A 14,275-nucleotide genomic window follows, 5' to 3' on the forward strand; every position below is an offset into this window, starting at 1 on the left:
TCTTTAAAAGTTATGCATACACTTGACCATACAACCCAGGAATTCCAGAAGAAATAAAACATATGCCCTCACAAACAACCATCTGCAAGTGTCCTTAGCAACTTTATATATCATAGCCTCGAACTAGGAACTCACATTGAGAAAGGTAAGAGGGGCAGAGACACACTGGGGAAACAAACCTCAGGCACAGCAACCCTCACATAAGAAGGAAATCACAGGTGCAGAAGTTCTCCCCAAGGATTGAAAGGAGGAGTCCTGCAGTGGACATCCCCAGCCCTGGGGACCTGAGCAGCAAGAATGAGCCCCCATAACACCTGGCTTTGAAAATCAGCAGGCCTTAACTCTGGGAGAGCCGGAGGGCTGTAAGAAACCGAGACTCCACTGCTAAAGGTCCCGCACACAGGGGCACACAGTGTGAGACCCCGCACAGCAGCAGTTGTGTGAAAAGCACTATATGCAAAGGTTTATTGACTGGTTTTAGGTGATGTGTCAGAGGGTCATGTATCTATAGGAATTTTATCCAGGAATGAGAATGCTGGCAGGTGCCATTCTTCTTGCTTTCCTTCAGCCTAGCTGGCCGAATGCTTGCAGAAGCCAGTTCTGATGCTTTCTATCTACCGTGTTAGCACTGTTTGCCCTGACCCAGCATTCCCCAGTAGACACAGACACCCAGACTGCAGCTACTGCAGGCAATCCCTCCAAAGCAGCTCTTTCCCCACCAGGCTTGGCTGGGCCTGGAACCTCCCCAAAGAGGCTCCTGCGCTGGGTAAGCAGCCCGCTGTCCAGTTCCCCGGTACAACTACAGCCAGGCCTATTAGTCAGCCATGCCAGGGACCAGCCCTAACTCAACAGCGCAACCACAGCAGCCAGTCACAACAGGAGGGCACATGCAGCCCACACAACAGCCATCTCTAGACCACATGGTTCTGCTGCTGGGCCCTACAGGACACCTTTTATATAAAGCCATCGTTTCAAGTCCAGGAGACATAGCTCACCTACCTAATAAACAAAAACGAACACAAAGGGTAAGACAAAATGAAGACATAGACAAACGTTTCAAATGAAAGAATGAGACAAAACCTCAGGGAAAAAAACTAAATGAAATGGAGATAAGCAATCCACCTGATAAAAAGTTCAAAGTACTGGTCCTAAAGATGCTCACCAAACTGAGGAGAATGGATGAACACAGGGAGAATGTCAAAAAAGAGATAGAAAATATTTTAAAAATCAGTCATAGCTGAAGACTATAATAACTGAAATGAAAAAGACACTAGGAGGGATCAACAGCAGATTGGAGGATGCAAACAACAGATCAGCAATCTGGAAAACAGGGTGGTGGAAAGCACCCAGCTGAACAGCAATCATTAAAAAAAAAAGAAAAGAAAAGAAATTTTAAAATGAGCATAGGTTGTAAAACCTCTGGGACAACATCCAGCAGATTAACATTTGCATTATCAGGGTCCCAGAAAGAGAAGAAAGAGAGAAAGGGGCAAAACACTTATTTGAAGAAATAATAGCTAAAAACTTCCCTAACCCTTGGGAAGAAAATAGATATCCAGGTCCAGGAAGCACAGAGAGCCCCAAACAAGATGAACCCAAGGAAGCCCACATCAAGACACTTAAAAACTAACAGGTAAAAAATTAATGATAAAGAATCTAAAGAACAACAAAAAGAAAGCAAAATGGTTTATACAAGGGAAACCCCAAAAGGCTATCAGCTTGTTTTTCAGCAGAAACTGCAAGCCTGAAGTGAGTGGCATGATATATTCAAAATGCAGAAAGGAAAAACCCTACAACTAAGAATACTCTACCTGGCAAGATTATCATTTAGAACTGAAGGAGAGTTAGTTTTCCAGACAAAAATTAAAAATTAAAAAAGCTGATCAGCACTTAACCAGCCTTACAAGAAATGTTAAAAGGACTTCTTTAAGTGGAAAAGGAAATGCCATAAATAGAAGAAAATTATGAAGGGAAAAATTTCACTGTAAAAGCAAATATATAACAAAGGTAGTAGATCAATTATTTATAAAGCCAGTATAAAATTTAAAAAAAAAGTAGTGAAATCATATTTTAAATCAGTTAAGGGAAACACAACATTTAAAAAATGTAAAATATGGTATCTGTATATAAAATATACGGGGAGGGAGTAAAATCATAGAGCTTTTAGAATGTGTTTAAACATAGGCAACCATCAACTTAATATAGACTGCTATATACAGCAAATATTACGTGATTCTCATGTAACCACAAACCAAAATCTCATCATAGATATACAAAAACTAAAGAGAAAGGGATCCAAGCATAACACTAAAGAAAGTTATCAAATCACAAAACAAAAGAACAAGAAAGGAACAGAGAAGAATTAGAAAACAATGACCAAAATAACAAGAAGTACATACCAATCAATAATTACTTTAAACATAAATAGACTAAATGCTCCAATCAAAAGACACAGGGTGACTAGATGGGTGAAAAAAGCAAGACCCACGTATATGCTGCCTCCAAGGGACTCCACTGTAGACCCAAAATCAAATACAGACTGAAAGCACAAAGATGGAAAAAATATTCCATGCAAATGGAAGTGAAAAGAAAAGCTAGGGTAACAATATTTCTATCAGACAAAATGGACTTTATATATATATTTTTAAGATTTATTTATTTTAGAGAGAAAGAGCATGCACAAGTGGGGGAAGGGACAGAGGGGGAGAGAGAATCCTCAAGCAGACTCCCCACTGATTATGGAGCCCTACTCGGGGCTCGATCCCAGGACCCTGAGATCATGACCTCAGCCAAATCAATGCTCAATGGACTGAGCCACCTAGACATCCCAAACAAAATAGACTTTAGAACAAATACTGTAAGAAGAGACAAGGGCATTATGTAATGATAAAGCAAACAATCCAACAAGAGGTTATAACAATTGTAAATCTCTATGCACCCAATATAGGAGCACCTAAATTTATAACGCCAATATTAAGAGATATAAAGGAAGAAACTGACAGTAATATAGTATTAGAAGGGGGCTTTAACACCCCACTTATGTCAGTGGACAGATCATCCAGACAGAAAATCAATAAGGAAACAGTGACTTTGAATGACCCATGAGAACAGGTGGACTTAACAGCTACATTCAGAACATTTTATCCTAAAGCAGCAGAATACACATTTTTCTCAAGTGTACATGGAACATTCTCCAGGATAGATTTCATGTTGGGCCACAAAACAAACCTCAATAAATGTAAGGAGTTTGAAATCATATTAAGCATCTTTTCTTTTTAAAGATTTTATTTATTTATTTGACAGAGAGAGGGAGCGTGCTCACAAGCAGTGGGGAGGGGCAGAGAGAGAGAGAGAGCATGAGTCGTAGTGGGGAGAGGGACAAGCAGACTTCCCCACCGAGCAAGGAGCCGGATACGTGGTTTGATCCCAGGACCCCAGGATCATGACCTGAGCTGAAGGCAGATGCTTAACTGACTGAGCCACCCAGGCATCCTCAAGCATCTTTTCTGACCACAATGGTATGAAACTAGAAATCAATTACAAGAATAAAACTGGAAAAAAAACACAAACAAGTGGAAGCTAAACAACAGGCTACTAACCAACCAATGGGTCAATAAAAACATCAGAGAGGAAATCAAAAAATACGTGGAGACAAATGAAAATGGAAACACAAAGGGTCAAAATCTTTGGGATGCAGCAAAAGCAGTTCTAAGAGGGAAGTTTATAGTGACACAAGCCTACCACAAGGAACAAGAAAAATATTAAATAAACCTAAACTTACTCCTAAAGGAATTAGAAAAAGAACAAACAAAAGCCAAATTTAGTAGAAGGAGGAAATAATAAAGATCAGAGCCAAAATAAATAGAGACTTAAGAAAATAGAAAATAACTATGAAACTAAAAGCTGGTTCTTTGAAAAGATAGACAAAATTGATAGAGCTTTAGCCAGACTCATCAAGAAAAGGAGACAGGACTCAAATACATAAAATCAGAAAGAGGGAAGTTACAACAGACATCACAGAAATACAAAGGATTATAAGAGACTATTACAAGAAATTATAAGCCAACAAATTGGACAACCTATAAGAAATGAATCTGTAGAAACATATGACCTTCCAGACTGAATCAGAAAGAAAGAAAAAATCTGAAAAGACCGAACACTAGTAACACAATTGGATTAATAATCAAAGAACTCCCAACAAAGTACACAACCAAATGGCTTCCCAGGGGAATTCTTCCAAATATTTAAAGAAGAGTTAATATCCATCCTCCTCAAATTACAAATACACAAAGATCAAAGGCACAGAGTAGAGAGCCAGAAATAAGCCCGTGTTTATATGGTCAGTTCAATGGGGAAAACACAGTCTCTTCAGTAAATGGCACTGAGAAACTAGACAGCTACATGGAAAAGAATGAAGCTGAACCACTTTCTTATATCATACAGAAAAATCAAGTCGAAATGGGTTAAAAACGTAAAAGTGATAACTGAATCTATAAAAATCCTAAAAGAAAACATAGGCAGTAAACTCTTAGACAATGGTCTTAGCAATATTTTTATGGATTTGTCCCCTCAGACAAGGGAAACCAAGGCAAAAATAAACAATTTTCCATCAAGAAAATGGAAAGGCAACCTCCATAGATCAGTGGAACAGATAGAGAGCTCAGAAATAAACCCATGTGTATATGGTCAATAATCTATGACAAAGGAGCCAAAAGTAGACAATGGGAAAAAGACAGTGTTTTCAGTAAATGGTGTTGGGGAAACTGGACAGCCATATGCAGAAGAATGAAACTGGACCCCTACCTCAAACCACTCACAAAAATTAGCTTGAAATGTATTAAAAACTTGAACATAAGGGCTGAAACCATAAAACTTCTAGAAGAAAACATAGGTGGTCAGGTTCTACACATCAGTCATGGCAATGATGTTTTGGCTTTGACACCAAAACCAAAGTAAATAAGTAGGACTATATCAAAACAAAAAGCTTCTGTACATTAAAGGAAATCATCAACAAAATGAAAAGGCAACATATGAAATAGAAAATATTTGCACATCATGTATCTGGTCAGGGGTTAATATCTAAAATAGATGAAGAACTCATACAAGTCAATAACAAAAAGCAAAAACAAAACCCATCCAAAAACAAACACACACAAAAAACAATCCAATTAAAAAATGGGCAGGGGAACTGAATAGACAGTTTTTCCAAAAGAAGAAATGCAAATAGCCAACAGGTACACGAAGCACTCCTTAGGCTTAGCTAATAGCTCCTAAGGTAGAGTAGATATCCTTTATGTGAGTACATTTTTCTGGGAAAAGTATGGTCATGATGTTTTCAGAAACCACGGGTCAAATTCTGTATTTTAGGCCTGAAGCTCCCCTAACCCTGTAGTATAATAATTTCTATTCCTTTCTTATGAGAAATGAACAGTAAGATTGGCTACTGTCTGTTGTCCATATATAAATCATACTATGTTGGTATGTGCATCTTTCCCAGAAGTAAAAATTATATAGATGATACAAATGTACCTATTACAGGGGCGCCTGGGTGGCTCAATCAGTTAAGCGTCTGCCTTCGGCTGAGATCATGATCCCAGGGTCCTGGGATCGAGCCCTGCGTCAGGGTCCCTGCTTGGCGGGGAGTCTGCTTCTCCCTCTCCCTCTGCCCCTCCCCCCACTTGTGCTCTTTGAAATAAATAAATAAAATCTTTTTAAAAAACAAAAACAAATGTACCTGTTTCAATGGAGGGATCACGTAAAACTTACTTACTATTTTATTGATATTAGAGACCAGAGAAGAATGTCTTCAGATAAGAGAATATTGCTGGCTTTGACCATGACCCAGATACTGAAAGAGCCAGACCACATCCTCTCTTTCAAGCAGTTGCGGGCACAGGCATCTGTGTCTCCCACTTAAAAGGGGGGGGGCCGCGGTGAACATGTATGTGTGCATATTGTAGAAATGCTCCAGAACCGCTGGGTCTTGTGGCAAAAAAAAAAAAAAAAAAAAAGTTCACCAGCGGAGGACTAAAATTAGTTTGGGCATTTGACTGATCTCTATCCCCTGACTCCTTGAAATTGTTTCTATTTGCTGAGTATTAAAGACTGAGCCAGGCTAGGTTTGGGCCAGGCTAAGAGATTCATGGATTTGCTATTGGATACCAGCTAGTTGAAGTCCACGGTGATCAGTGTCTTCCAAATTGCCAACTCCCTTTTTGGTCTCCAGCTTTGTTCCACTGGTTCTAAGTATCAGAGTTTTCTATCAAATAGGTCGTATGATACTAATTAAGCAATCGGTCGAAACCAGAATATTTACTATATGTTAAGGGTATTGTGGAAAGCATGTGCTGAACGCGGTGTCTGTGATCTTCTTTCCAGAAGGATGTTTTCCATGATCTCGGCAGGCAGATTCTGGACAGCGCTTGGCAAGGCTATAATGCCACCCTCCTAGCCTATGGCCAAACTAGCTCTGGAAAAAGCTATTCCATGGTTGGGTTTGGTGCAAACAAGGGTATTATTCCAAATGTGTGCGAGGAGCTCTTTCAAGCAATTGAGAAGCAGGAGGGAAATGAAGAATACCAGGTATGCATTATCCGAAAATCCCTTCTTCCAGGAATTTCTTTTTTTCATTTTGGAAATTCCTGGCTCCAAATGAACAGCATCTCTATTTCAGGATAATGTTAATTTTCCATACCAAAATCTTCTCAGGATTGCAAAATCAAGTTGCAGCTAACTAGAATGCTGACCTTTTCTGGTTCTATGCAGGAAAACCCAAAGGCACTTCGAGTATCCTAGAAGCAGATGTCTTAAAGCTAACACTCATGAGAGACTGTTGTTGAGGCTGATAGAACAAGACCCTTGCTGACTTGCCGATGGCTTCCTTTACTCCCCTCTTCTACCAAGGCTGTGGGTGTGTGCTCATTTTCATTTCTTTCTTTTTTTTTAAAGTAGGCTCCACACCTGTGGAGCCCAGTGTGGGGCTTGATCCTGAGATCGAGACCTGAGCTGAGATAAAGAGTTGGATGCTTTACTGACTGAGCCACCCAGGCACCCTGTGGCATCCTGCTTTTCATGGAGAGCATTCTTTCTCTCTCCGAAGCTATGAGTTATAGGACTTTAAAGAACGTTTCTTCTACTCCATGCATCATCTGCTTTCTCAGAGTTCCTTTTTTCTACTGTTTGTTTGATCTCTCATATTGGAGCCTTTCCTTGTCTGCTAATCTTAGGCCATTGGTTTAAAACATGTGACACTCAAGCTCGTTGGAAGCTCTGGGGACATTAGAGGTGACTGGGAAGACCCACCACTGGGAAACGAAACCCACAAGCCCGCCTTCTTATGGGTGGCGGTGGCAAATGTCAGTATCTTAGGGCCTTTACTCTATGCTAGAGCCATTCTGATTCCTCCAGCCTCCCACATACAGAGTGTCGGCTTGTCCAGAAATATTCCAGAAGGAATACACAGTAGGATAAAGACCAGTCTTTTTCTCTACATATGTTCAGATTGGGAGTGAGTAATAAAGAATAACCTTTTTCTGTTGCCAAGCAAGACCGAAATACATACACACAGGGTTGTGTATATGTTTTTAATTTATATTAAGAACTTCTTCCATATCATTAAAATTATGTGAGAATCATTTATTGCATGTGAATTAGCATTACTATATTTTTAAAAGATTTTATTTATTTATTTAAGAGAGAGAGAGCACAAGCAGGGTGAGGGGCAGAGGGAGAGGGAGACTCCCCGTGAGCAGGGAGCCGGACACAGGGCTTGATCCCAGGACCCTGGGATCATGACCTGAACCAAATGCAAGACGCTTCACCTACTGAGCCACCCAGGTGCCCCAAGCACTACTATATTCAATATTAGCTTCTCCCTTTGTTGGAAATTTATATTGTTCCTATATGACTTTTTTCCCCAAAGATGAGATTCCAGAGAATATTAACTTTATGCTCTTTTCTTATACAGGTTACGTTCAGTATGCTGGAAATTTACAACAAGCAGGTAACAGTGATTGTATTCTCTGACACACACACCTGAGGGACTCTGCAGCCAGAGTCTCCCCCTCCCCCACTACAGCTAGAGTCCCAACTCCGTAGCCCACCGTGGGCTACAGCCCTGTCCTACCTCTCTGGCTCCACTTCTTGTCCTTTTAACTCCACACAGTCTATGCTTCTGCCACATAAATGTCTTCCTCTCCGGAACATGTCATTCTTCCCAACATCTACCCTTCTCTGCCCTTCCAGGGTCCACTCCCCTACCCATCCAGTTGACCTCAGTCAGCATGTGGGGCAGAGGAATGGCAAACTTTGTTTTCAAAGGGCCAGATGGTTTGTGCTGCAACTATTCACCTCCCCCCCACCCAGCACAATGAGTACAGGGCAGGGTGGGGGGAGGGTTCCAATGGGGCACAGTTCTTGGACACTGAAACTTGAATTTCACATAATTTTTGATGTCCGGCTGAGAGCCAGTGGTCAAGAAAGAATTCTTGAGATGCTTTCGGTGCAAAGAGGTGCTTTTGTTAGAGCAAGGCAACAGGACTCTTGGGCAGAAAAAGCTGCCCCAGGGTTATGAGGAGTGGCTGATTATGGACTTCTGTTAGCGGGGTTTAGGGACAGGTAAGTTTCTAAGGAATTTGTGCATGTTAGAAGCAAGGCCTCCAGGATGCTGGATGTGTTAAGGTTGCTTAAATCTTTAAAGATACATCAACATTAAGGCAGCCATGATTTCCTTGCGGAACGCCACACTTTGCAACTTAGGCTGCAAGTTGTAAGGAAATTTAATTTCAGCTGCATTTCTCTTGCCTTTGTTCTTCTCATCAATTTTCACATGTCACAAAATATTTTTTTTTAAAAGATTTTGTCAGAGAGAGAAAGAGAGAGAGCGCATGAGCAGGGGGAGAGGCAGAGGGAAAAGCAGACTCCGTGCTGAGCAAAGAGCCCCATGTGGGACTTGATCCCAGGACCCTGGGATCATGACCTGACCCGAAGGCAGACGTTTAACCAGGCATCCCCAAAATATTTTTCTTTTGATTTTTTTCAGTCACTTAAAAATGTGGAAACCATTCTTTTTTTTTTTTTTTTAAAGATCTTATTTATTTGACAGAGAGAGACACAGCGAGAGAGGGGAACACAAGCAGGGGGAGTGGGAGAGGGAGAAGCAGGCTTCCTGCCGAGCAGGGAGCCCGATGCGGGGCTCAATCCCAGGACCCTGGAATCATGACCTGAGCCGAAGGCAGACGCGTAACGACTGAGCCACCCAGGCGCCCCTGTGGAAACCATTCTTATATCAAGGGTCCTACAAAAACAGGTGGCTGGCTGAATTTAGTGCCCACACCATGGTATACCTGTCCCTGGGGTGGTTGGAAAGAGCATGATCTCAGACCCCACCTCTCTCATTGAGTAGCCATGTGACTTTGGAAAATCACTTTATCTCAGAGCTCAGTTTTGTCATTTATAGAGAATTTAAAATAAGACACCACACATTGAGGTGCACTGTTTTAAATTTCTAACACAGAGCTTAGAAAATACCAGATATTCATTGCCCTTTCCCCCTGAATTGATCATATTATACTGTGAAATTTTATTTACATATTTGTGTCTCCAGAACAGATCATGTCCTTGTGAACATCTTTCAATATGAAATACCCTCTCAATACTCAGTGCACTTGTAGGTTTAGAATGGGTGCTCCTGAATATTTACTGAGTGGATGAATTGACAAAGGCATCTAAAACTGTAAGTTTCTTATAGGAGACCATATCCTAATAGTTTTTGTGTAACCCCAAGCACTATCCAAAGCCTTGTACTTAATCATTCCTAAATAAATATTAAAGGAATTAATCTGTCAGTGTTTTTCTCTTTATATTAAAGAAAGAAAATATCCATTTTGTTTCTTACACTCTTTCATGAGTGTAAGGTTACCATTGAAGGTTGATAGTAAATTCAATGGGTTCTTTTTTTAAAAGATTTTAAATTCCAATTAGTTAACATATTAGCTTCAGGTATACAATATAGTGATTCAACACTTCCCTACATCAACCGGTGCTCATCACGACAGGTGCACTCCTTAATCCCCATCACCTGATTCACCCATCTCCCCACCCATCTCCCCATCTCCCCTCTGGTGACCAGCAGTTTGTTCTCTAGAGTTTAAGAGTCTGTTTTTTGTTTCTCTCTCTTTATTTTCCCTTTGCTCATCTGTTTTGTTTCTTAAGTTCCACATGAGTGAAATCATATGGTATTTGTCCTTCTCTGAATGGCTATTTTGCTTAGCATAATACTTTCTAGCTCCATCCATGTCATTGCAAATGGCAAGATTTCATTCTTTTTTATGGCTGAGTAATGTTCCATTGTGTATATATTCATACGCCACTTCTTCTTTACCCAATCATCAGTCAGTGGACACTTGGGGTTTCCATATTTTGGCTATTGTAGATAACGCTGCTATAAACATTGGGGTGCATGTATCCCTTTTTATTAATTTTTTGTATTCTTTGGGTTAAACACCCAGTGGTGCAATTGTTGGATCATAGGGTAGTTCTATTTTTAACTTTTTGAGGAACCTCCGTACTGCCCTCCACAGTGGCTTACCCAACAGGGTAAGAGGGTTCCCCTTTCTCCACTTCCTCATCAACATCTGTTGTTTTTTGTGTTTTTGATTTTAGCCATTCTGACAGGTGTGAGGTGATATCTCATTGTGGTTTTTATTTGCATTTCCTTGATGATGAGTGATGTTGAGCATCTTTTCATGTGTCTGTTGGCCATCTGTGTGTCTTCTTTGGAGAACTGTTCATGTCTTCTGCCCTTTTTAAATTTGGATTATTCATTTTTTGGTGTGTTGAGTTTTATCAGTTCTTTATATATTTTGGATACTAACCCTTTTAAATATCTTCTCCCATTCAGTAGGTTGACTTTTAATTTTATTGATTGTTTCCTTTGCTGTGCAGAAGCTTTTTATTTTGATGAAGTCCCAGTAATTTCTTTTTGCTTTTGTTTCCCTTGCCTCAGGAGACGTATCTGGAAAGAAGTTGTTATGGCCTATGTCAAAGAGGTTATTGCCTGTGTTCTCCTCTAGGACTTTTATGGTTTCCTGTCTCACGTTTACGTCTTTAATCCATTTTGAATTTATTTTTGTGTACTGTGTAAGAAAGTGGTCCAGTTTCATTCTTCTGCATATCGCTGTCCAATTTTCCCAACACCATTTGTTGAAGAGACTGTCTTTTTCCCATTGGATATTCTTTCCTACTTTGTCGAAGATTAATTGACCATATAGTTGTGGGTTCCAAATGGGTTCTTCTGTTAAGGTCACTGATCAAGTTTCTATTTCTTTCAAGTTGCTAAGGCTTGGAAGACAGTGTGACTCCTTTATTTTGTACCAATGACTTTGGGAGGACAATTTAATTTCCTTTGTTACCAAGTTCTGGTGGGCATCTCACTGTGGTCTCCCTTCTGAAATCTGTTTATGATGATAGTCTGTATGGAATTCTGTTTCCTCATCTCTAAAATAAGAACACTGGACATCCTGGGGTGACTGGGTGGCTCAGTTGGTTAAGCGTCTGCCTTGGGCTCAGGTCGTGATCCCAGGGTCCTGGGATCGAGCCCTGTGTAGGGCTCCCTGCTCATCTGAGGGTGAGTTAATCCTTGGACTTAATTCCCGCCATGGAGGAGTCTAGTGGGAGCTACAACACCCTCTCCAGACAGTGATGTATGACATGTGCGCCATGAATGGCGAAGAGCAAGGGGCAGAGAAGACAGAGTACATGACTACCTGGGATGTTTGGCAGCAATGGTCAATGCTGGACTTAGACAGGACCTCGAAAAATGTGTAGGAGTTTGGTGAGGCAGCCAGAGGGTTGGGGACACAGACAGGGGCACTTTAGGCAGGATTAGTTTGTTTTTTTTTTTTAAAGATTTTATTTATTTTTATTTATTTGAGAGAGAGAGAGAGAGAAACAGCATGAGAGGGGATAGGGTCAGAGGGAGAAGCAGGCTCCCCGCCGAGCCAGGAGCCCGACGCAGGACTCGATCCCAGGACTCCGGGATCATGACCTGAGCCGAAGGCAGTCGCTTAACCAACTGAGCCACCCAGGCGCCCTAGGCAGGATTAGTTTTAACCAGTCCAAAAATACATGAAAGTGCATGGCATTTAAAGGAACAGTCAGTACCCTGTGTAGCCAGAGTTGGATACATGGTGGGGGTCTGCCAGAAGTAAAGGGACTTTGTCCCAGAGGCAGTAGAGAATCCGTGGAGGGTTTTATAGGGAAATCAGATAATCAGATTGGGATTCTAGAAGAGTTCTCTAGCAGCAAAGTGAAGTTGGATTTGAAGGTGTGTCAAAAAGAGGCACAGTTAGGGGATTCTCAGGAAAGCCCAGGTGAGTGAAGGTCTTGTGACAATCACCAATTTTGATCTCCAGGCACAACATGGAGGGTCCCGGCACCAGGATCCACCCTTGTCTCTGGGTGCCCATACTTCCACTCCACCCAGATGAATCTACTTAGCTTTTTTCTAATAAGCCTTACTCAGTCCTATCTTCAGCCTTAGATGCCCCTTCCAACAATTTGTATGTTAGAGGAAAGGCTTCCTAGCTACACCAGAAGTGGTCTCTGTTTTGATATCTCCTTATCTCTGTCACCTTATGTCCACTGTCTTAGTTTGGCTTGCCCAAACTTCAATCTGTGATCTTGCCTTGGCTCTAGGACGAAAAGCTGTAGAATACCAGAGCTGGGGGATTTCTTGGAGATAATTTAATCCACCTCTACCATTATGAATACTGGGAAAGTAAGAGATTTTCCAAAGCACTCCCAGGTTAGAGGCAGAACCAGGACTGAGAACCCAGGTCTTCAGGCTCCCAGTCCAGACATCTCTGCACCATATAACACTGGCCACCCCTCTGGGGCCTCTGGCTCTACCAGAATCCCACAGTAGGACCTAGTTGGCCTTGTCAGAGGTGCCTTTTCTTGGATGAGAGGCAACATGGGCTTTCACCCAAAGCCATGGTCTAGGTGTGACATCTCACAATTCTCCAATAATAAGATTCAAAGAATCACCCATATTCTCCTGTTAGGTTTGACTGTAGCAAATACTGTTTGGATTGAATTAGTTTCCGTTGGAAGTAGAGAGTTCAGGGTGGTGGCATTTGTGGGCACATGATCTCACCTAGGCAGACCATGCCTTCTGCTTTCATTAGGTACTTAGAAAGTTACTATCTACTATTTATTTTTATTTTCATTTATCACTGTTCTTGGTAAAATAAGACCGAGATTACAAAATTACTTTGTAATAGAGAATTTGTGATAATTCAGAGAGGGGCTAGGATAGTGTATTTTTATATTATCCACAAAGGAATTGCTAATCAAATAAAACAATAAGATTTCTAGGCAAATGTTTGTCAATAAGAGAATAAGAGTTTCAAGCACAAATGTTTTAGAAGCACCTGCTAAAAGCCAGACACCTGAGCATACCTACTCCAATATTTTATCCTGCTGCAGAAGCAGATCTGCAGCATCCTACATGTGATGTATTAAACTTTATTTGTTAGCCTAGCTCTGGTTACACTGTTCTGTCAAAAATCATTCACTGAGTGCCTCTTCTACAATCCTATGTCAGGATCTACTAGTAAAAAGCCCTGGTCCCGGTAAGAAGATCTGGATCTCTACAAACAGAATATCACAGGCGGTTGGTTTTGAGGTACGGAGTGGAGAGCCGTGATTCTGCAGGCAGATATCGGAGGATAAATGGCAGCGGGAGGGAGCCTGGCCGTGGGGATCCTACACCGCCGGTGAGTGACAGCCTCGCGCGCTGCGGACCAGCACAGACTCGCAGACCAGTAGCGTAGGGAAAGAACTTTAGGGCAGCCCCCCGGGTGGAAAAGCAGTGTGGCGGGGTCACGCGCACGCGAACCGCAGCCTCCCGGACAGACCGGAGCGATGGTCCCGCGCACGCGAACTGCAGCCTCCGAGCAGGAAACCTGGTGTGCCGGGTCCCGCGGGTGAACTGCAACCTCCGGGATGGAAACCCCGAGCGTCGGAGTCGCACGCACGCGAACTAGGAGCGGCTGGCGGTTTTAGAAGCACAAAGGGCAGAGACGTGCTCCAACCTGGAGGTAGCACTGGGGGCGCTGCAGAGGGGTGCACAACCCAGGCCGCTGCAGTTTATAGCAGCACGAACAGAAACGGAGACGGTGTGGCCTGGAGAGCTCACTGAAGAACAGACTGCGGTCTCTCTGCTCTGAGGCAGAGGGTTGGAAACGGTCTCTTCTGCTCTGACTCGCGGAAA

At 42.0% G+C, this 14,275-nt stretch overlaps 2 protein-coding genes across 4 annotated transcripts in view; one reads left to right on the top strand and one right to left on the bottom strand.

Annotated features, from left to right (window-relative positions):
* The window catches only part of CDC42BPA (CDC42 binding protein kinase alpha), a 727,403-nt gene that overhangs the window by 641,534 nt on the left and 71,594 nt on the right, over positions 1-14,275 (bottom strand). The gene's annotated exons all lie outside the window — the stretch shown is intronic.
* Positions 1-14,275, top strand: part of LOC102740653 (kinesin-like protein KIF28P) — a 66,178-nt gene that overhangs the window by 11,332 nt on the left and 40,571 nt on the right. The window contains 2 exon segments of the mRNA XM_081823177.1: positions 6,379-6,582; positions 7,967-8,002. Coding sequence (XP_081679303.1) covers positions 6,379-6,582; positions 7,967-8,002 — 240 coding nt within the window.

This window comes from Leptonychotes weddellii, chromosome 6 (genome assembly GCF_054177405.1).
Source record: "Leptonychotes weddellii isolate Sample4059 chromosome 6, ASM5417740v2, whole genome shotgun sequence".
In the NCBI taxonomy this organism is placed as follows: domain Eukaryota; kingdom Metazoa; phylum Chordata; class Mammalia; order Carnivora; family Phocidae; genus Leptonychotes; species Leptonychotes weddellii.